Here is a 24,023-nt window from a genome sequence, read left to right as displayed (position 1 = left end):
CACTTCTATCCTGCTATTTCATTACACGTGTCAAGGTATTAGGAGTCAGAGCGTACAAAAAAAAAGTGGAAACTTTATAACAGAGAGATTAAAAGGGGATAACATGAGTCTAAAACAGGAACACCTACATGTAAAGCCTCAACAGAAGCTTAATATGGAGAGAAACTTAAACGGATGATGTCTACAAAAGGACATAAAATACTAAGCAACTGTGGAAAAGCTATGGATTAATTGTTCACAGTTTATACATAGTTCAGTGTTTGCTGCAAGTGGTCAGTTAGAACTTTTATATCATAGACTCAATCAAACCTGAAATATATTTGTTACTTCATATGTAATTATCAAATTCTTCCTTAAATGCTATTAATAAATAAGTGCTACACTTTGTTTCAACAATTACTTTGTTCCATAATTTGGGAATAATTTGAGCTATACAAGAATTAATTTTAATAGTTTTACTCCTATATATTTTAAAACATGGCTATCTCTTACACCTGCATATTGAAGGATCAATTTAAGGTTTAACTCCTATTTTAAAGCAGAATTGTTCACTGCCTTGTATGGTAAGCATAACTTACTTCTCACATATCTATATAAAATAGTGTGAGAGTTAGGGTACATTAGTCCCTCACTATAAGTAAAACATTTCATCTAATTAATTTTCTTTGTATATCATCTTTGTACTCCCTCTAATATTTTTCTCTCTCCATTAGACAGTAATCATATACTCAAGAAATTCTCAATAACAGGTCTTACTGTTGAGATATGCACATTTTTTTGAGAATTGGATGTCTCACTAAAATATTGTTATAAATTAGATCCATCTGCTAATGCTTTTGCTTTTTTTCCTCCATTTGGCTCTAGATGATTGTCACTGTTGAAATGACACCCTGACCCCATGTGGGAAAAGGGGTTGTGGATGGACGGGTCTACTTCAGAAGACTGAAAAACCAAAAGACTGAATCCCAAAACACTGAAAACATTTTTAATGCAGGGGGCAAGCCCCCCTGCACCCATCATGTGGGGGGCTGCGCTACCCCACACCCCCCAATTATATATACCAACTTCACGATCACACAAGAAGGAGCAAATTCCATCCTTCAGTATTTTGAGGTTTTAGTATTTTGGTTTTTCAGTCTTTTGAAGTAGACCCAGATGGATGGATGGACATGTTGCTTAAAATTAAATGTTGAGCAAACTATAGAACATAGATTTCTAATTGGTCTTACAATCTATAGTTGTTAGGTTTTTAACTTCATATCAAAATTACTATAAAATTTAGCACCATAGACTAATACCTTATTTTTCTAAGTACTGAATCTTAATCCTAAACTGTTCACCCAGTTCTGCAAACTAATTAAGTACTTACTTACCCCTTCAATGTCCTTTGAGTGTTTTATTTTTACCCTTATCTTACAGTCAACAACATATATACATATCCATATATTTGGAGCATAATCTTTATTTACATAATGTGTAACCCTGAGAAAATCTCATACGGAACTGGTCCTACAACACTACTAAACAGACTGTACCTAGTAGGTCCAACACAGTTAGGAAATGAATATATAAAAAAACAGGAAGTATCAGTCTTAGTTATTATTAATATGGGTGAGTACTATGGTACTGAAATAGTTTGTAGAGGTAGCCAGAATGGTCATTTCATAAAATTACCATCCTGCCCTAATGTCAAGTCATTCAATTAAAAAAAAAAGAACTGGGTAACTCCTCATTGTGTTAAGATAGGCACACTGGATGTAAGACAGGAAGATGGGATGGATTTGGTTTTACTCAGATTAGTTGAGGAGGTAGTCACTTGGAAATAGAGGAAAAAGAATGAAAACTACAAAAGCCCTGAAAGATCTGTTTGATTAATTGTGAAGAAAACATGAACAGTTCATATCCTAGGATAAAGCATTCACAAGGAAAGTAGAAACAAGTACATTACTGGGCTGTGTATCCAGGGTCATTACTTATTCATTCATCCAAGTGAATGCTACGGTTACAACTGACAAAGCCCGTGGGGTCAATGGAAAGCAAACTATCTAAGTGTCTTTGTTAAATGTGCTCTGTATTGACGAATAACTAAGTAATGCAGATGCCTCGCTGGACATACTTACAATGTTTGTGTGTAGCTGGACATACTTACAATGTACATGTGTAGCTGGATGTACTTACAATGTTCATGTGTAGCTGGACGTACTTACAATGTTCATGTGTAGCTGGATGTACTTACAATGTTTGTGTGTAGCTGGACGTACTTACAATGTTCATGTGTAGCTGGATGTACTTACAATGTTCGTGTGTAGCTGGACATACTTACGTTTGTGTGTAGCTGGACATACATACAATGATTGTGTGCAGCTGGACATATTTACAATGTTCGTGTGTAGCTAGACATACATACAATGTTCGTGTGTAGCTGGACATACATACAATGTTCATGTGTAGATGGACATACAATGTTCGCGTGTAGCTGGACATACTTACAATGTTCGCGTGTGCTGGACGTATATACAATGTTTGTGTGTAGATGGACATACATACAATGTCTGTGTGTAGCTGGACATATTTACAATGTTTGTGTGCAGCTGGAAATATTTACAATGATCGTGTGCAGCTGGACATACTTACAATGTTCATGTGCAGCTGGACATGCTTACAATGTTCATGTGTAGATGGACATACTTACAATGTTCGTGTGTAGCTGGACATACTTACAATGTTTGCGCGCAGCTGGACATACTTACAATGTTCGTGTGCAGCTGGACATACTTACAATGTTCGTGTGCAGCTGGACATACTTACAATGTTAGTGTGTAGCCTGAGATGCTGTTGGACTGAAGGCTGTGTGTGTTTCTGTTGCTGAGGCTGAGCATAAGGCTGTGATGGAGGCTGAAGCCTAAACTCCACAGAAGGCAGCGTAGGACTGAGTGGAGGACTTTGTAGAGCTGCAGGCTTTCTGTCCCATATACTGAACGATGAAGGCACTGTAGATGAAAGCAATGAAGGCACTGTTTTTCGCTCTGGGGAGAAAACATAAAAAGAAACATTTTTTTTTTAATTAGTACTTAAGAACTATATTGTTGCTTAGTTAAATGCCATATGGCTTTCATGCTTGCACACAGGGACATGAAATTGTATGAAAATCTAATGTGTTCAATTAAATGATACGTTTGTGTACCACACCTCATTAGTAATTGCAAAACCCTCCCTGTTCCAAATAATCAATGTTTGAGGAACAGTAAATCCTAACTCTTTCTCTATCAATAACCATTCCATGCGTGCCTGTAGTTACCTGCACTTCTCCCTTTCTTTCTCCTTACATGTCTGCTAACCTTACAGTCTTTCTCTTCTATACTAACAACCCTGAAATTAGTACATTCACTAATAATAATGACTGCGGTGGTGGTGCTGCGGTAGCATTGTCGCCTCACAGTTAGACGTTGCCCGTTCGATTCTCAGTTAGAGCGTCTTCTGTGTGGTGACAAGCGTGAACGGGCGTTCCTTCGTTGAAGGTTGTGCGTTAGGCCCGGCAAGCCAGCACGTTAAACTCTACTGCCAATCATTAGCGGACCGGAGTTCCACTGTGGCGACCCCTAACCGGGAAAAGCCAAAAGACACAAACAAACTAATAATAATAGATTTCTTGAGTGCATCTCCTTCCTTTCCATCGTGAATGTAAAACATTACAACCCATGACTACACCATAGGATTAATGGCACTCTGTTTTTCTATCCTGTCTCCATGCTAAAACTGGCCTAGTTGTACTTATCAATATTTGAAACTATGACTTTGTCACAATGCTTTAAACTTAAGAGCCTAATCAGCACATAGTGACTGACTGCTAGTAACTGATAAAGAATAAATAAAGGAATTAGGGGACAATGTGTCTGAAAATGCAGTTTGGATTCAACATGTTGTGCACATCTAAAAACATTACATTACCTTACTGCATCTCTGACAGAAGCATGTTAGAATGTCATTATTCCATCCAGGTGCTCTCTCTGCACTGAAGGGAAACTCTGGGCTTTTGGTTGTTTTGAATAATGCCTCAAATACTGTAATCGGCTATGTTTTCTGATACTAAGCTTCACCCCAAATAAGTTGTGATTATCACTCACTGGGAAGCTATATTTTAAGCTGTGATTAATAATTTAGACTGTAAGAGATAGTTGCAGTCTACAAACATCTATCTGCAGCAGATTGACTTGCTCAGTGTTGCTTAACATTGAAAATAAAATGTTTACTAAACTGTTGTCTAGATTTGCAGTGAACATGTTCAGCATAAGATTGAAAATATTTAGGTAGATAAATAGAGTTACTAAGTATGTGGGCCAGGACATCACTGAGGAGACTAGTCGATCTTCCCAAATGCTGTGATAGAGCATTGTCTGGTTAGATAACATGTTCAGAGTAAGCAAACAAAGGCTGAGGAAATCAAATTCTAAAGTACATGACGCATCTCATTAAAAGCATATAGCCTTAATCCCCTAGGCTGCCCGACCAATTTATAGCCTTAATCCCCTAGGCTGCCCGACCAACTTATAGCCTTAATCCCCTAGGCTGCCCGACCAATTTATAGCCTTAATCCCCTAGGCTGCCCGACCAACTTATAGCCTTAATCCCCTAGGCTGCCCGACCAATTTATAGCCTTAATCCCCTAGGCTGCCCGACCAATTTATAGCCTTAATCCCCTAGGCTGCCCGACCAATTTATAGCCTTAATCCCCTCGGCTGCCTGACCAATTTATAGCCTTAATTCCCTAGGCTGCCCGACCAACTTATAGCCTTAATCCCCTAGGCTGCCCGACCAATTTATAGCCTTAATCCCCTAGGCTGCCTGACCAATTTATAGCCTTAATTCCCTAGGCTGCCCAACCAATTTATAGCCTTAATCCTCTAGGCTGCCCGACCAACTTATAGCCTTAAACCTCTAGGCTGCCCGACCAATTTATAACCTTAATCCTCTAGGCTGCCCAACCAACTTATAGCCTTAAACCTCTAGGCTGCCCGACCAACTTATAACCTTAATCCTCTAGGCTGCCCGACCAACTTATAGCCTTAAACCTCTAGGCTGCCCGACCAACTTATAACCTTAATCCTCTAGGCTGCCCGACCAACTTATAGCCTTAAACCTCTAGGCTGCCCGACCAACTTATAACCTTAATCCTCTAGGCTGCCCGACCAACTTATAGCCTTAAACCTCTAGGCTGCCCGACCAACTTATAACCTTAATCCTCTAGGCTGCCCGACCAATGTCTGATTGCCAAAATTGAATCCTTCAGATTTGCATATTTATATCTAATATCAGAATATATGATATCATGTCTGTTTGAAGTTATGAAGTTGTCATAGTGTAATAAATTTAATGGTTTAAAACCAAGTTGTTACTTATGAAGTACGATTCTTTCTGATGTTATTCTAAACTATAAAATAATCTCAGGCAAAACAAAAATCACAATTTATTTTGTATGCCAGAAAGAAATATAAAACACTACAGACTGAGACTCAAAAGTAGAAACATAAAAAAGCAATTACTCTGACATATATTTTAAAACTTAGTTTGTGGTATCTCAAAATTTCCCACTTACTACAAGGCACAGCAATCTCAAATTTAGTACATGCAAGTAGAAGGAATGTAAAGGGTACAGGGAGGTAAAGGCCTCCTATACAGAAAATTTGAAAGTGTTACTTAATTTTTTTCTGTTTCAATGTTAAATCCACTGTTTTCTGATCATACTTTTGTGTTGATCATTAGTGTGGCGAATTGCTGTCATGGACCCCTTCTTTTTGTTGAATATGGACATATTCATATGGAATATGTATGGACATCCAAGGTTCTACAAAAGTTAGCTGTCTGACCTAAGCACTTGAATCACTGCTCAGTGATCAGCCCTGCTAAGTAATCATTTTTATTTATTTAGTCATTCATTCATACATGTTCATGGGGCTAGTGCCAGGGCAGAGCCTAGTTTCAGAGGGGAACTGAAGATTAATAACTCCCAGTATGAACAGTCTGCTGGATTTTGCATGGACAGTCTTCAGAAAGTGGCAGAAAATCAATGAGTGATATTTAGAAACATTGTAAACAACTGGGTAAGGCTGCTACAGGATAAAAGTCACATACCACAGCCATGTGAAATCTGTGGGCTAAGCTAAGCCAATTGTGAGTGTTGCATTTCTACTGTACATCTACTTCACCAAACACATTTTAATGGGCTGTCCCATCAAAAGGGCGCCACACAGCAGTTCAGGTAATGTGGCTGCTTTTGCCACTAAGTGTCTTGCTTTTGGTGTAACACTGTACTTTATCTTGATTCTTGCAGAATGCTCCAAGCTTCCTAATGATTTCTTTAACTGTTACATCTGCATGATCCTTGAAGGTGATGATATGATCCATTATGCTCCTAGGTGTGTAACAACTACAAGGTATTGTAGTTAGACCACATGAAACCCTTATTTCATTAATAATGACTTTGTCCAACATGATAATAAGAGTGCATTCCGTAATACATTATTTTTCCTTATACAGCAGTGACCTACCACTAGGTAAACATTTAATAAACATGCTACAGTCATTCTGCAGGTCATTACAGAGTGCATTTAGTGCGATGTGAAAAAGTGTAAGAGACCTCTGCATATTTTATTTACTTTTTTTTTTGTCATTGTTCTCCTCTGATACCTGCTTAGCATCCATTTTTTCTCAGTTAATTGACCCATTTATTCTCACTTCACTGGAAGAAGAGAAGGCTGACAGGGGCCTTCATTTAGGAAGCCATCAGGAGTTTATTTATTTTTATCCCTAACCCCATGGTACATGGCCATTAACATAGTTTAAGATTCATAACATATAGAGCATCAGAGACAGTGTCACTCACTTCTCCAAGTGACATATCTTCACTACCCTCTCCCCCAGGAGTCAGTAATCCCATGTAGTCGTTGGTTTACAAAGGGGACTCTACTGGTTTACCATGTACCACAGGAATGTGTACAACCTCCCTCCCATGTTCTGTTTCTAAGTATGTCCATTCTCACTCAGCTTTGCATATCGCTGCACTGATGTAACACATTTTTAGTAAAAGTAATATACGTATACATTACAAGTGGTTTGCTACATCACTACATTTTAAAACAAATCTAGGAATGGATAACGATTCTGACACTGATTATAACACTGACCTGCAGAAGTGAATACCATTACTGTAATAATGCCACCCTGTCAACTGCTCATCATGCCCCCAGTACCTTGCACCTGGGGGTGACTGTCTCCTTCACCTCACCCTAGATGCAATTCTGTCAATTACTAATATACTTAATAAACTTCTGAATGTAGAAATTGTCCCAAATATTTTAATTGACCATTGTCTAGTTCTGTCTTAGCTTCCCATACAAACACTCACAAAGAAAATACTTACTATTCAAACATGTTAATGTCCTATAAATGTTGACGTTTTACTGTTAACCGAATTATATTTAATAGATTGGTCAAATGATTCCACATCTGCATTGGCTATGGTTTTACAATAATCTCACTCCAATTCAGGAAAATTAATATCACCAAGAAAACCAAGGGTTAAAAATACTTCTGCACATTGGTCAATCGCTGAATTAAAAACTTTAATGAGAGAAAGGGACAAAGCAAAGAAAAAATTACACATGCAGCAACATTCAATTACATGGGTATGTTCTGCTAAAATAAAAACAAATTCTGCATGCAGATTATTACAGAGTTCTTCAAGATAAACACCTTGGTAACCCCCATAAGTAATGAAACACTATAACAACTATTAACTCAAACAATATCATCTTGAGCAAACTGGTATAATTCCTGGACTTTTACTTCAAAATAATAGATAAAAAATAGCTTTGGAACATTTGCAATCAAAGGACTAAATATAGAGACCACAATTTCAATACTGTAACCCCAAAATTATTAATACAGGGTTTTCCATAGTTGCTGAATCTTCACCTTTTATCTGTAATCTGCATAAACTGTACCTTAAAGCTTCAAATATGCTCTTAACATCCCCACTTCCACTCCAACAAACATTAATGATTCTGTAAATCAGGAAACATGTTATACAATCAAACTCTTGTATATGTTCAAAAATATGAGCTCTTATCTCACAAGGAAAATTATATTCATCCTAAATGATGTATTCTACCTGGGAATATTTAATGGGGCCATTTTTATGGATTTAAAAACAGCATTCAAAATTATCAGTCTTTAAGTTAAAACACTGACTGATTGTAGTTTATTTGGGGAAGCTGTGTTTTGGTACAAAAGTTATCATACTAAGAGACCTTCTACAGTACTTCAGTACAATTCATTTTTTCATATTGACTTTCTAATGAAAGGTGTTCCACTCAGGACAATACTAGCAAATCAATTATTTCAACTGTAAACAATCTATTCTGGCACCTTCTATAATTAAACATCACCTTACATGCAGATGACACCGTACTACAATTACTAGCCTTAATTCTGCTATTTAAAAAGAATTTGAATAATTTGGAACTCATGCACAAAAGTCAACAAGTCTTTGGTGCAGTCAAAATGATATCTATACAACAGTTTATTGGCATTAAAAGATCCTTCAGGAAATCAATTTCCTGTCATAACTCAGCAAAAGTACTCCGGTTTATTACTTAATAAGAGGTTGTAACTCAAAAGCATCAAGAACTTTCAATATCTAAAGTGTTACAACATCCAGCAAAACCAAAAACCTTTAGGACGTATTCCAGGGCTAACCTGTCTCTACTAAGTGACACCTTGGCTAAATTCCAAGCACACCAAACTCAGTAAACACCATAGCATATTCTGAGCTACTTACATAATCTCTCTATAGCCATACTGGTAGCTGTATCGAGCAAGCTGTGTCCACTCATATTAAGAATAAGACAAACTCAAAAGATAAGCCACACCAGTGGAATCACAATATCAATCAGTTACGCAAGAAAAGAAAAAAAAAACCTTGGCCAAGCACTGGAGGAGCAATGCCATACATACTAAAAGCTGCCTGACCAATCTAAACAGGCAGCTAAGAAGATTAATTAATAAGTCAAAAGATAAATTTGAATTAAGAACAGATTTTCAGGCCTACTTCAATGCTTTCTACAGCTATGCCCATAACTGCAAGGAAAATATGCAACAATGTGCAGAACTTAATATCAATGGCATCGCCCACACTGAACCACAGACTACTGCCAACCTCTTGGCTGACAAATTCAGCTCAAATCCCTCCCACTCCCCCAATAATTCAAAGGAAATACCACATACTACTATACCCCCAACCATTACTAAGAAAAAGATAATCAGTGCACTTTCCCAGGCCAAAAATACTGCACCGATGTGCCCCAATAACATGCCAGGATGCTTACTAAAGAGCATGAAACATGACCTCTCTGGTCTGTTTGAATCACTTTTCAACTGAAGCCTACAGTCAGGTATTCTGCCCAAGGAAAGAAAGATGGCTACAGTCATTACCCTATACAAAGGAAGTCCGACTACTGATCCAGGTAACTACAGACCCATAAGTCTGACCAGTCTCATAGGTAAGGCCAAGGAAGGAATCCTCATGGGCATAATAAATGAGGACATAGGTTATGCCTATTAAATCTGGTGAACTTCTTTGTGATAGTCACCAAATCAATGGATGAGGGCAAGACTGTGCATACAGCTTACCAAAACTTGGCCCAGGCTTTTGATATTGTGTCTCACTCAGGCATTACAGACAAGCTCACTAAATTAAGTACAAACCTTTTTATCATCCACTGGATAGCCAAATGGCTTACTGATAGGACTGAGGAGGTAAAAAATCAGTGAGGCCATCTCCACCAAGAGGCTAGTCACGTGTGGAGTCCCCCAGGACATGGCACTAGGCCTGCTCCTTTTTGGCAGCTGTCTGAAGTGGAACCAAATGGTGAAGGTTTATGGCTCACTAAGTTTGCAAGCTTGGGATTATCATCAACTCCCCTGCAGACACTAGCATTCTTCAAGAAGTCCTAACTCTGACTAATAAATGGTGCCAATGCCATTGTCTTAAACTCATTGCTAAGAAATGCATAATTGTAACCTTTGGGAATTCAACCATCCCAGCTAATTACCATGTTAATAATACAACTCTAAAAGTTGACTCAGTGGTCATGGATGTGGGTACACATATATACAGTAGCCTTACCTTAAATTGCAAAACCTGTAAGTTAGGTCATGGTATCTACAAAAAAAAGCTATTATCCCACTGTACTCTACCCTTATCAGACCAATCATAGAGTATAATGCCACCTTCAGTGGGTATCTGACCAGGCATAGGCAGCAATTAGGATGACCTCAGAAGTTACTTACAAAAAGAATACAAGGCACAACAAACCTGCATTACGTACCTTAAAGCCCTTTCTCTTTACTCAGTGCCCTCAAACTTGCATTACACACCTTAAAGCCCTTTCTCTTTACTCAGTGTCCTATAGATTGCTGAGGGGTGATCTCTGCTTGACTTATAATGCATCTGCAAACCCAACACTTATAAATCTCCTGCATAGTCATAAGTCAAACAGAACCAGAAGTACAAGGTCTAGGGACTAGGACAGCCAGCTTTACATGTCATGTCAAAAATTCTGGACATGTACGTGAAAGCAAAATACATGTAATTCTGGAACCCCCGTCCCCTCCCATGCAGCCATTCCAGTGTCCCATTACTTGGCTATTTCTCCAATTCTTCCCATTTCCCATAACACTGTTCAAAACCCTCAGTGTGCATACTGTTTTCTGTTTTACTTCTACAATGATTACAGATATTTACATTTAATTTAAAACTTTTACTTTAAATTTTACAGCACAAACACTGATAGGTATTTGCTAAACAAAGCAATACAGTCTCATAATGAAAACAGACTTAGCATTAAAACTTTTCTGCCTTTCATAATAGTCAAATTCACTGAAACAGCATTGAAATCCATATTCAAAGAAAATGCATCTGGTCAGTGGCGGATTAAGTTTACCTTTGGGCTGTTTTCAAATCATAGGTCCCATGTAAACATTTATAGGACCATGGAAAAGTTCTTTGATTCACCTTCCTGATTGTATTTAAATTATAATATATAATAGTTAAATTATATCCCTTGCATAATACAGCACCTACTTGTTAGATCTTGTTTTAAATTTATAGTTTTGAACATTTTTTCCAGTAAGCAATGAAACAAAACCACGAACCAATAATGACAAAACTGCTCAATTCAGAACATTTCAACCAAAAAGGCTACTCAAACTTCCATCATTACAATACACCAATATCAGTCAATATGCACAGTCTCTGCAGAAGTAAAAGTCATCTGAATAATTCCACATTAAAGAGATCTGTAACTAATGAACATGTTGCTGTTAGCAAACAACTTTATATTTCGGTGTTTTATCTACAAATTCAAATACTCCTACTCTTGCTCTACTTTTTTTTCTTATTGTCCCACCCTTCTTACATTAAACAATTAACACCTCTTATCCCCCTATCCAACTTTAACTCTGCTAAGATTTCATGTAAAACTGTAATGTCAACCCTGTGTTATTTCATATTGTAACAAATCTAACAGGAATATGGACCAATAGATTTTTCTTATTTTAACTGACGTGTGTGTGTGTGTGTGTGTGTGTGTGTGTGTGTGTGTGTGTGTGTGTGTGTAATTTTACCTTTTGCTTTTTTGACTGTATTTTCACTGAATTCATGGATTTTTTTGTCATGTTGTGTAATACCATCGTTCTTCAGTAGTTTTACATAAATGTAAATGCATTGTCTTCATATTATATTGTTGTTCATGGAGCTTTTCTCCCCGGGACTCCATTGAAAATGGGCTCTTCTTGGCCCAATGGACTATCCCGGTAAACAAACTGTAAAATAAATTAATAAAATTCAATGCCTACTGCACTTGAAGAATAAATTGTCTGGCTTACATTAAAAAAATAGTAAGCTGGTAATATTGCAATAGGGAATGGATGGCAAACTGACAAAAGGTTCTTTGTTACTAGGCATCTCATCCAAAGGAGGACATACCCAGGACTGCAGCACCCTACCCCCTTAAAATACAACACAGTATCAGCAACCCATCCACATGCTGTGGAAAACTACTTATAGGTTTATAGGTGTTTACTAGGCTAATGACCACAAGGCCCTTTTTAAGCCTAGCCATTCACCCCAAATCTCTGACAAGTTGTGATACCCTTGATAAGTGTAAGCAGGGGCTTGGACTTTTCTAGCCTTTATACAATGACTAACACTGGCTCCAGTATTTTGTCAGTTTTCCAAAAGAATACCGCCACTGTTTTATATAAATGACACAATTTGTCAACAGTAATGGTTAGCACCTTTACATGCAGCATAAGCAAGAGAGACCATAGATGTTCACTTATAAATAATTACTCATACTTACCAATTAACACATCATGAAGACTGCTGGTTAAAAAGATGAAAAGAGAATCAGAACAGCTTTCTAACCAGTATGGCTAAGAACATAATTCACAGCTCCTTGCACCACTCGTGGTGAATGTCTCTTGCAGAAAGCTAGCGTTACCTGCTATAATTCAAATGCACAAATTGATGCCTATGGGAATTACAAGTTACATTTCTAATAAACAGTGCCACTGGAGTGAGCCAGCCTTCCCACCTGTGCAATGCAAGGACAGTGCAGATCTTGCAAGGTTCCTTTTCCAACAACAAGCATGACCCCCGCAACTTGCACGATATATACAATATATATATATATATATATATATATATATATATATATATATATATATATAATATATGTAAGGGTAGACAGGAGGTAGGGAGACTACAGATAGCTTGCTGGGCAGTCTCTTAGAGACTCAACATTAATTCTCCCCATGTACACAGAACAGGAACCAGGACACAGGCATGTCTGTTCTCTGTCTGCTGTGCAGTTCAAATATCTTCTAGAAGAATTTAAATTCCATGTGTTTGGAAGACAAATACGTAAACAAATGGTTGCATCTGTGTGAATGGACACAAAGGGTGTTCTTAAAGAAGAACACCCTTACAAAAAAATATACTTTTTTTTTTAAATTAAAAGAAAATTAATCTCCTGGTATTTCTTACAGACAATAAAAGGCAGTCTCTGTTTTCTGGACAGTCTGGAAGAATTCCCGACAGATGGCAACCCTGCTAGGGACCTGAATTATGTCTGTGAGTTAAACAGAATATGTTGTAAAGATAGATATGTATCTCAGAGACTGCCCCTCTTATGGAACAGGCGTCACCATCCATATGAAGCTGAGTTCATCTATTACCCAATTTAAGCACAACCTGGATTAGTGGATGGGGAACAGGAAATTTACAATGGTCCTGGCACCCATGCTCCTTATGGACAGAGGAGGCTTATAAATGCCTTGGCCAGCAATGTCCTATTTGGACACAGAATGTCATAATTCTTTCTGAAAAATTTGGTTAGGCTTAAAAAGTTCCCCAGGTCATTACCCTAGTAACAATCAATGAATCTACGAATCTATAAACTGAAGGTTGCGTATAAAATCGCAAATGTACTCACTGTGGAGACATAGAAGGCAAATCCAATGCACTTATAAAAGGTTAGAATACGCACTGCTCACTGTTGCTTTTCCTAAGGCACATAATAGCATTTTATTTCAGTTGGCTAAAAATAAAATTTTAAGTTTCATAGACTTGACTAACATAAGGAACACCGCTGCTATGAAATATGAACAGCAAGGTGGCTACTACGTACTGCCATAATTTTATTTTTATACTATGTTCTTTAACATTTCAGATTACTTAAGGAAGATTACTGTCACCCTTTTAGCAAATATACTTGTGCAGGGGGAATGCTCTTTCCTCCTTTAGGAACAATGGCAGTGCTAGACTACATCAGCTGCTATCTCCTTAGCTATGACTGGAAAAGCTTTCAATAGATTAACTCAAGCATCGAGGGATAGCTTCTTCACAAAAATTATATCAGCAGATAAATTCCAAACATTTAGAAAAAAAGAAAGAACAACATGAGAAAGAATGTAATGTGAGTGATTCATGAGACTGAGTCTACTTTAACAAGCTTGACTTTGATCTCTACTGAATTTAAAACCTGTTTTACAGCACATGTAGTTATTTTTGTGTGAATGCTTCAGGAAATGTATCTGTGTATCTTTACACTTTAATTTTTTTGGTATCTTTAAATTTGTATGTATGACTTATACAATTGTTTTAAAATTCACCTATGCTTTTTATACTTGATTTACCCACATTTTATATTTGGTTTTGGTACTCAACATGTATAATTACATGACTGCATTTGCAACTGCCTTCTGGCCCAAGTCATGGATGGAAAAGTTCTTGAGCCAGATCATCTACCTAGTTAACAAATGATAATTAAGTAACTGACTGATTAAATAAATAAACACAATTAAATCAATAAACAAACAAATGGAGCTGATGACATCTGTGTTTTATCATCTGTAGGCTTCCTATGGGCTGATGCATTTTGTTACCGAGAGTAGCAGGAGTCCAAGAACAGAACCTCGAGTGACTCTTACATTAGACTGGCAACACGGAGAGGACACGTTTTTCCAGGAAGGTGTTGTGCATATACAGGGTGGTAGTTGCTAAATTAGTTTTGAACATTTGACCACAGGCCAATTCTTACAGATGCTCTGACAAACTTCTACAGGGTTGAAAGTTCTTGAGAACTTATAAAAGATAGCAGCATGATGCTGTTTTTTTTCCATAGTATGTGGAACCACAGTTTATGAGCTTGTTGATTCCTGTGTGGGTGCTAGAGCCAGTGCTGGAGCAGCTAGAAAGTATGCAATATGCTCTAATGCCACTTTTTGGATTACTTTTGTTATAGGGATAATTTACTTTTTTGGTTAATAATTTTAAATTTTTTGCTCATCATCTATTTAAAACAGTGGAAGGATGTTGGTATGCTTCCATAGTGCAGGCACAACACACTCTCTTAGATGTCTGTTTACAAGAATAGCATTTTATAAAGCAATAAAAAAATCAATCTGTCTCACATGAGCAGGATGAAGGTTCTTACTACATTTATCTCCTGCTTTCAGCTTAAACTTAAAATGTATTATATTTCCAAGCACTTATGCATAATCCAAAGTGAAGTGCAGTAGCTCAAAGACTAGAAAAAATACCAAGAAGTGTACAGTTGGTTGTAATATTTGCAGTTGTGAATAATACTAAGCTATTACAAAAACAAACAACTAAATAAACAAACCAACATCTGAAGTATTAACAGTCTGTTACTATATATAAAATGTTATGACTCCAGGATCTAAAACAGGCCCATCCTGCTAGTCCAACAATAAATGGAATAAACAACTTTTTTTTATTTTACATTTGTTGACCGGGATAGTCCGACTGGATGCATGTCCATTTTCAGCGGAGGCCTGGGGAGAAAAGTTCCAAGGGTAAGCAGTTACAGCTTTACATAATACCAGCATTACATATTACAGACTATTTACAGAGATTACATAAGTAAGCAAGTTAAACAAGTTCCACAGGTTAGAGTTAATCCCTAGCATAAATCAGGATTAAATTAAATTACACAGTAAACTGGTTAACAGATTTTTACACATTCTAGAGAGAGTTAGCCAGGCTTGATACATTGACATAGCCAGTTAAGTGACAAATGTTGTTTGAGTCTAGTTTTAAATTGACCTAAGGTGGAAAGTAAGGTAATATCAGCTGGAAGAGAGTTCCAGGATCTACTTACAGAGTTTGCAAAGAGAGAGTCACTGGCTGTGTTATTAATTTTTCTAGTCTGAATTAGTAGTTTGTTAGAAGATCAAAGCGGTCTAGGATTGTTATAGGGGGTGATAATATTTTTAAGTGCAGGAGTATTGTCCTGATTATAGAGGATTTTATAGGCCATAATCAGTTGGTTATACTGGATTAGGCTGGGTAGTTCAAGCCACCCAAGCTGATTTAGATTGATGCAATGATGTGTCCTAAAAGGCAGCCCAGTGGCAAACTTGGCAATGTGGTTGTAGCAAATTGAGAGTTTGTTAAGGACAGTCTTGTTTAAATTGAGAGTAGAGGGGATGCATACAGAAGGGTTGAAAGAAGGTGAGAGCGAGCTATGGCAGTTTTAGCTGGAGGGGTTAGGAAGGCTTTTATTCTGTAAAGTGACCCTAGTTTTTTATTGATGGTTTTGATAGTTTGGTTCACATGGTCATTGAATTTTAGATATTAAGGGGTCAGGGGAGATTATTGTGCCATCATTTGAATTTATGGTAAAGGTGAAAGTGGTAGACCTACGCGTTGGTGAAAATAACAGCATTTTAGTTTTTTTGGGATTTAGGGTCAGACAACGTTCAGAAAGCCAGTTTTCTATTGTATTAAAGGTGATCTGGGTAGCTGACCATAACTCTACTGGAGATGTGGCCAATCAGAGTAGAGTCATCAACATATTGGATACAGCTGACTTTTGGGATGACAGTATAAAGGTCGTTAATGAAGATGGGGAACAGAAAGGACCCTAGTATAGAGTCTTGTGGTACTCCAAGGGTGTTAGGTAGGAGAGTTTGTTCTGCCAGAGGACAGCCTGCTGTCGACCATTCAGGTAGGATTGAAACCATTGAAGGGCTCTAGCATCTAAACAGAACGTTTGCAGGGTGTGGATTAAAAGTTGGTGATCAACCATATCGAATGCCTTGGAAATATCCAAGAAGAGGGCTGAGGATACATAATTATTGTTGCGATTATGGTTTATGGTGTTGGTAAAGGCAAGGAGGGCTGAAGTATTGCTGTGATGAGGACAGAAGCCATGCTGAGTGTCTGCCATAAGATGATTCTGGATTAGGTGGTGCATGAGTTGTCTATGAATACATTTTTCCATAATCTTTGCAAGTGGAGAGAGTATAGCTATTGGCCTATAACTGGACAATTCAGTACAGCTGCCTCCTTTGTGAAGTGGGATTACATAGGATATTTTCCAGATGGTGGGAATTTTAGCTTCTACTATGGTTCAATTGATTAGTATTGAGACGGGGTAAGCAATAGAATCAGCTGATTTTTGTAGGTACTCGGCAGGGAGTTGATCAGCAGAAAGTGTAGTGGGTTTTAATTTTTTGATTAAGCCAAAGTACGGATAAGTGAAGTGGTGACTGGTTGGAAGCTGAATGCAAGTAGGTTTCTAGGGGTGCTACTTTTAGGACCATGGGAGCTAGGAGGTAGTTGGCTAGCTGGGGCTTGAATTATCTCAGTAAAGAATCGGTTAAACCTGTCAGAAACATCTTCAGGGGTTTTATCAATAGTAGCAGCAGGGATTGGGATTGAAGTTTGTCCAGGATGTAGTAGATTATTTAAACCTGCCCAAAACGTCTGAGGTTTATTTTGATTTACTGTCTGTAAATTACAGTAGTATTGTTTTTTTGTCTTGTAAAATGGATTTTTTAGTTTCGTTCCTGGATTGCCTGTATTTAATGTGATCTTGGGGGTCTTTAGAAGAATGCCATAAAGCCCATGCTTTGTTTCTAAGGGTAATTTTGAGTTTAGACTCTTTAGAAAGCCATGGCACAGTTTTTGCCTTTGTTGCCTTTGAACGAACAGATGCATGCAAATCAAGGATCTCAAAGAATTTGTTATTAAAGTATGCTACTGCTTCCTCTAAGGGGAGGTGTTTTAGAATAGACCAATTACATGAGTTTAGTTCTTGTTGGAATTTGGCAGGGTCAAAGTTTTTATTGTTTCTAACCTTTCTGAGTAAGGGTTGTTGGGAATTAATGGCTTTCTACTTAATTACATATGTGAGAAGGTGATTGCTTAGGCCATCAGGGAGGGTACCAGAGGTGTACAGTTGGGGGTGACTATTTATGAGTACCCAGTCAAGTATGCTTTCTTTTTGGTTGGGTTTACCTATCCCGGTAGGGGTGGATATGATTTGTGTAAATGTATGCAGGTTAATATATGTGGTTGGGGATTCTGAGGAACAGGTGCCCCAGTCTATGTTAAAGTCTCCAAGTAGTAGGGTTTCTTGGGGGTAGTGACATGATAGCCAGTGCAGAATATCTTCAAGTGTAGATATATTGTTACCTGGGGGAATGTACATACAGATGATATTAATGCATTTATTTTTATTAAGTTGCAATTTGGTGGCAAGAATCTCTGAGTTATTAATCTGAGGTGGTTGTATTACATCTATGGTGACATTTAACTCAGATTTATAGAGTACAGCTACCCCACCCCCTTCCTCGAAGTACGATCCAGCCTGTGCATATTGTACCCAGGTGGTAACACTTCATTGTCTGTAGCGTTAGGTTTTAACCAGGTTTCAGATAAACAGAGAATCTCAGGGGAGTGGACATCCAGAAGTGCATGCAATTCATGTACCTTGTTATTAATGCTTCTAATATTGAGATGACAGGCTAGGAGAGAGTTAGTTTGACTATTAATTGTAGGTTTGTAGCTCAGATTGCAAGTAGAGGGGGTACGTGTATCTGAAGTGGGTGGGCCAAGGTTGGGGTGAATATCACCACCAAGTATTAGGTTAAGTCTATACTAGATGGTGAACTTCAGGAATTTTTTTATTAGTTTGTGGTAGTGTTTGGATCTAGAGCTAATGTGCCTGGGGTTGAGATGTTGATAGACTGAACAAGATGTTGGATAGGACCTGGTACTGTAAGTATGGTTGAAGGTGGGAGGATTTACAGCTAGGGTGATAGTATGGCATTTCAGAACCTGAAATCCCGTGAGAAACTGGTTTTCATACAAGGTAAGGAGGTATGGTGCGAACAAGAGGGGTAGTAAAGAGGAGTATATAATTATCTGTGATTCAGCTAGTGAGTTAAGGAACTGTTTTACCTCGTGATGCAACACCAGAAGATAAAGTGGTGAGGTAAAGGTACTGGAAGGGGGATGGGAGAATGCCAGATGAAAGCTAATAGGTGCTATTAAAATGTAGGTAGAAGAATGGGAGCGGGAGGAATTATCCCAGATGAAAGCAGATAGGATCTAGAAAGTGGGGGTGTGGCTATAGTACTATAAATTTAGAGGTACTGGGGGTGGGAGGAAATTGGGGGCAGGGAGGGGAGCGAAGAGAGCCCGAGCGTAGCTTAACGAAGTGGTCTATTGCAGTTTACAAGGTTTCCTAAGGTGTCCTAAAGCTATAAGGAAAGTATTATAGTTCTTAATGTAAGAATCAGTTTACTTAAGTTACAGGGGAAGGAGGCAAACACTCAAGCAGAAAAAAAGAGCCCTATGGCTGACCAAAATAGTGACCTGCTTAATTACACAGCACTGCAAGTGAAAGCTTAACAAATGCTTTTTGTGTGCAACCTACTCTGCTTAAATGCTGAAAGAAATTGATTTTGTTATGGTGACCAATTGCAGTCCTGTAGACTCCGTTTTGTAGGGAACTGTAGAGTTCAACTAGGAAAAGAGAAAAGCAGAGATTCTAGGGTAAGCTTGAAGGCAACAACGGGCAGTTATGACTGTCCTTCTCAAACATATCGGAAATATACAGTATATTTCAGAGCATTTGTTATAACTGTATTTGCTATAACTGATTTAAGTATTTTTTTCTGGCTTTTTGAATATTTACTGCTTAGCGACTGCATCTTAGCCTGTTTATACAGCTCTGCATTCTATTTAAACTGTTTTTGTGTTGATTAACTGTTTTGCACTCTTAAAAAGTTATTTGTTGCTTAATTTTACCTGTAGGCTAACACACTCAAGTGTGCTAGCCGCTTAAAAGCATTTATAGCATTTACTGTCTGTTTTTTCCTTGTCTCTGTAAAAAAAAAAAAAAAATCTCTTGTTTTCCCACCTTACTGAACTAGAGTAGTCCAGTTTCAGAGTTGCTGATCCCTGGGCTTTGTTTTTAGTTCCTGTTACTGATCCATTGCCTTATTAGGAAGGAGGGAAGTTTCTTTGCTTACCAGTGGGAGTGGGAAGCACTGAGCAGCCTTTTGTCCGAATTGGTGAAGTTTCAGCCAGAAACTAGTAGTCCATTGGTCGTTTTGGGCCAATTCCTAGCTCCTTTCAGCCCCCTGCTATAAAACACGCTAAACACGCATTTTCCAGCTTGTACCAACTCAGCACAGATCCTCGTGGTGGCCTGCAGAGTGATCCAAGCAGCAGAGAGCTAAAAGAGTGACTTTCTACCAGATATAAGTATTTTTGTGGCTTTCCCAGTGTTATTAAGCTAGCTACTGCATTTCGCCTGTTTTACTGCTACTTTAAGTGATTTCTGCATTTTACACTGTTTATTGCACTTTAAGTTACTAATTGTTGCAAATTGTTTCTGTAGGCTACACACTAAAGTACGCTAGCCGATTTACAGCATTTATAGCATTTACTGTCTTTTTTTTTCCTTATCTCTGTAATAAAACAAAAAATCTCTTGTTTTCCCGCCTTACTGAACTAGAGTAGTCCAGTTTCAGAGTTGCTGATCCCTGGGCTTTGTTTTTAGTTCCTGTTACTGATCCATTGCCTTATTAGGAAGGAGGGAAGTTTCTTTGCTTACCAGTGGGAGTGGGAAGCACTGAGCGCCTTTTGTCCGATTTGGTGAAGTTTCAGCCAGAAACTAGTAGTCCATTGGTCGTTTTGGGCCAATTCCTAGCTCCCTTCAGCCCCTGCTATAAAACACGCTAAACGCGTTAGCTGATTTAGCTGAGTTGTCACTGTTGCACACAAGAGCAGCGGTGGTTAAACAAGGTTAAACTATTCGGGCCATCTAAATTCCACTCTTCAAATTTTCCCTTAGAACTACCTTCCTCGAGCTGTACTGCTGATCTAACCAGCATATCCTATAACTGAAAAGTTCATCTCTACTTGATTCCCAAGTAGACTATTCTCTATCTGTAAAGCCTAGCACTTACTCCTACAGTACTTGCACCTTGATAAAGCACTCTTATTATAGATAGTACCCCACCACCCTAAAACCCACTTCCGCCCAAGTCCTTTGAAAGTCTCTTTATCTACTACTTCTAGTATGTCGAGGGATCAGTTGCTAGTGTCCTCTCCAGCTCAACTGGTGAACCTGGGAATATTGAGGCAATGTTACAATTGCCTCATGTACACAGACAATCCTCTCCTTCTCCCACAAAACACAAATACATGCGAGAGATGCAACTATACGGCCAAACTGGAGGCTGAGCTCTCTCAACATAGGACTGGCAAGACCAGACAGGAGGAGAAGGCAACCACACACAATACATACCCAGTCACACATGGTACCATCACAACTTCAAATCATACACATACTCACACAAAGACATACTCGGAGGCTCTGATCAAAATTTACCAAAACAGCAGAGGCCACCAAAGCAGACACCCAAACAACTACCACCTCACGACCCAACACATGCAACACATAGACCACACAGTCAGAGTGTCAAACAGTCACAGCCCTTAAGGCCAAACAAAATGCCAGACACACTTGTCATTGGTGATTCCATAGTCAGACACACTGACGTCCCGCTCACCAGACTGAGTACGGAGAAGGTCACAGTAAGCTGCCTGTCGGGCGCTAGAATCCGCCACATAACGCAAGCACTCAGGTCTCTCAACAGCAGGTACAAGTACGACTCAGTCATTGTCCATGCTGGTGTCAACGACCTGAGACGTACCTCCTTGGACTACATGAAAAGGGACATCGAGGAGCTCTCTGATTATGTAGCCCAGGCAGGTATGACCCTGACCTTGAGCAGTATCCTACCTTCACCGAGAATGATGCCACAATACAGTGATAAGATGATCAGCTTTAATAATTGGCTTAAATTCTGGTGTCATTCAAAGGGGATCCAATGTCTGTCTGCCTGGGATGACATGCTGGACAAGCCATGCTGCTTCGCAAGGGACGGCTTGCACCTGTCACGCCTGGGCTTCCGGATATTGGCAAAGGCTCTTGCCACCCCATAGTGCCTTTTTAGGCAAGGCTCAAATTCTAAACCTACCACCCTAGAACACCAAAAAGGAAAAAACTAAGGGTAATGCTGCTCAATGCCAGAAGTCTCACTCTCAAGATGCACGCACTCGAGGCCCTTCTCAATATGGAGAACATCGATGTCTGTGCTGTGACAGAAACCTGGTTCAAGGCTCCTGAGAGCACCCCAGCACTAACAGGTTTCACCTCATATCATGCTCCGCCCCAAAATCCGGACAACACCAAGAAAGGAGGGGTGTCCATATTCATAAAGGACACCCACACCTCAAGGTTGGTGGCAACGCACGATGCATCGGAGACCATCCAGGTGCAATTAACCATAGGCAAGACTGCTCTGCAATTTGTAGCATGTTACAGGCCACCCTCTCAAACTCAGGAACCTCACATGGCCTTCCTGAAAACATTGGAGGATAAATGTATCTCCAAACACCATCATACTAGGTGACTTCAACTACCCTAATATAGACTGGGAACACTACTCAAGCCCGAACACTCTAACCCAAAGATTCCTGGAGTTCATAAACTCAAATGCCATGGAACAACTAGTCACCATCCCCACAAGAGGAGAAAACATACTTGATCTCATCATCACGAACATGGGATCAAAATGTTCAACACCGGAAGTATACCCCTCACTGGTGAGATCAGATCATAAACTAATCTCGCTGGAGGTCCTCATCCCGCCCCCACCTGAAACAAAAAAACCACAGTGAAAAACTTCTCAAAAGCCGATTTCACACTTCTAAAAACTAGTGTGGTCTCCTTTAAGGCCCCTGAGCCAGTGGTAAACATTACTCAAACCGCTGAATCACTTACAAATGCCTTCTACCAGCACCTACAGGACTGCATGGATCAGGCAATCCCAAACAAATCTAAGACTCTCTGTACCAAAGGCAAGCATCCAGTCTGGTGGACCCCAGCCATAAACAAGCTCTACAACAAAAGGAGGAAGCTACTACAAGATAGAGCAAAATCCTTGAAAGGTAAGACACCTTTGATCATTATAAGTAAAAAACTAAGAGCTCTCATAAAATCATCCAAGGCAAATTTTGAGAGAAAAATCGCCAAGGACAAAGACAATCATAAGGCCTTCTTTAGCTATGTTAGAAACCTAGGAGGAAACTCCCAGATATGCTCAGAATTAGTTCAAAATGATGTGAAAATTACTGAACCTACACACATTGCTAACATACTGGCTGACAGGTTCAGTGCAAACTTCTCCCCCTCCCCCCAAAAGGAGAGATATCTATTCCAGAGGATTGTAGCCGCCCAAACATCTCCAACGCCCAGGTGAGAACTGCCCTCACTAAGGCAAAAAGCACAGCATCCATGGGACCGGATGGTGTCCCCAGCTGTGTGCTTCATGAACTCAACGAGGAATTAAACCCACAGTTAGGACAGCTGTTTAATCTTAGCCTCACCTCAGGATACGCACTCCAAGGAGTGGCGACGCGACTGTGGTCCCACTTCATAAGGGCGGTGCCTCCACAGACCCTGGAAATTACCGCCCCATTAGCTTGACAAGCCTTATCTGCAAAGCCATGGAGAGGATCATAATGGAACTCATAAATAAAGACATAGGGAACTTGCAGACTTTGGATCCAACCCAGTTTGGCTTTGTCAAAGGCAGATCCTGCCTCTTAAACTTGGTTGACTTTTTCGAGACAGTCACCAAGGCCATTGATGAGGGAAAGGCAGTCCATACAGCCTACCTCGACCTGGCAAAGGCCTTCGACACAATACCCCACTCAGGTATCATCGAAAAACTCATCAGCTTGAATGTAAACCCATACATCACAAGATGGGTTGCAAACTGGCTAAGTGACAGAACCCACAGGGTCAGAGTTGCTGGAGCCATGTCAGACTCAAAGCCTGTCACAAGTGGTGTCCCACAGGGCTCAGTCCTAGGTCCACTCTTGTTCGGCATCTACTTTTCTGAAGTACAAGCAAACACAGGAGGGTTATGGCTGACAAAGTTTGCAGATGTCTGCAAACTGGGCGCTACAGTCGAAAACACATCTGACACAGATATCCTCCAGAAGGGCCTCACAGAAACGGATAACTGGTGCCAGAGCCATGGCCTGAAGTTAAACGCCAAAAAATGCA

At 39.2% G+C, this 24,023-nt stretch overlaps 1 protein-coding gene across 10 annotated transcripts in view; it reads right to left on the bottom strand.

The window, feature by feature from the left end:
* Positions 1 to 24,023, bottom strand: part of PLEKHA7 (pleckstrin homology domain containing A7) — a 2,079,953-nt gene that overhangs the window by 288,496 nt on the left and 1,767,434 nt on the right. For all 10 annotated transcript variants that reach the window (XM_044082761.1, XM_044082762.1, XM_044082767.1 and 7 more), the window contains one exon: positions 2,809 to 3,026. In XM_044082761.1, coding sequence (XP_043938696.1) covers positions 2,809 to 3,026 — 218 coding nt within the window. The remainder of the gene's footprint in view (positions 1 to 2,808; positions 3,027 to 24,023) is intronic.

Source organism: Protopterus annectens, chromosome 9.part0 (assembly GCF_019279795.1).
Source record: "Protopterus annectens isolate FY-2018-M chromosome 9.part0, PAN1.0, whole genome shotgun sequence".
NCBI classification, from domain to species: domain Eukaryota; kingdom Metazoa; phylum Chordata; order Ceratodontiformes; family Protopteridae; genus Protopterus; species Protopterus annectens.
Note: the sequence above shows the minus strand (reverse complement) of the source record. Positions and strands in the feature narration are given on the sequence as shown.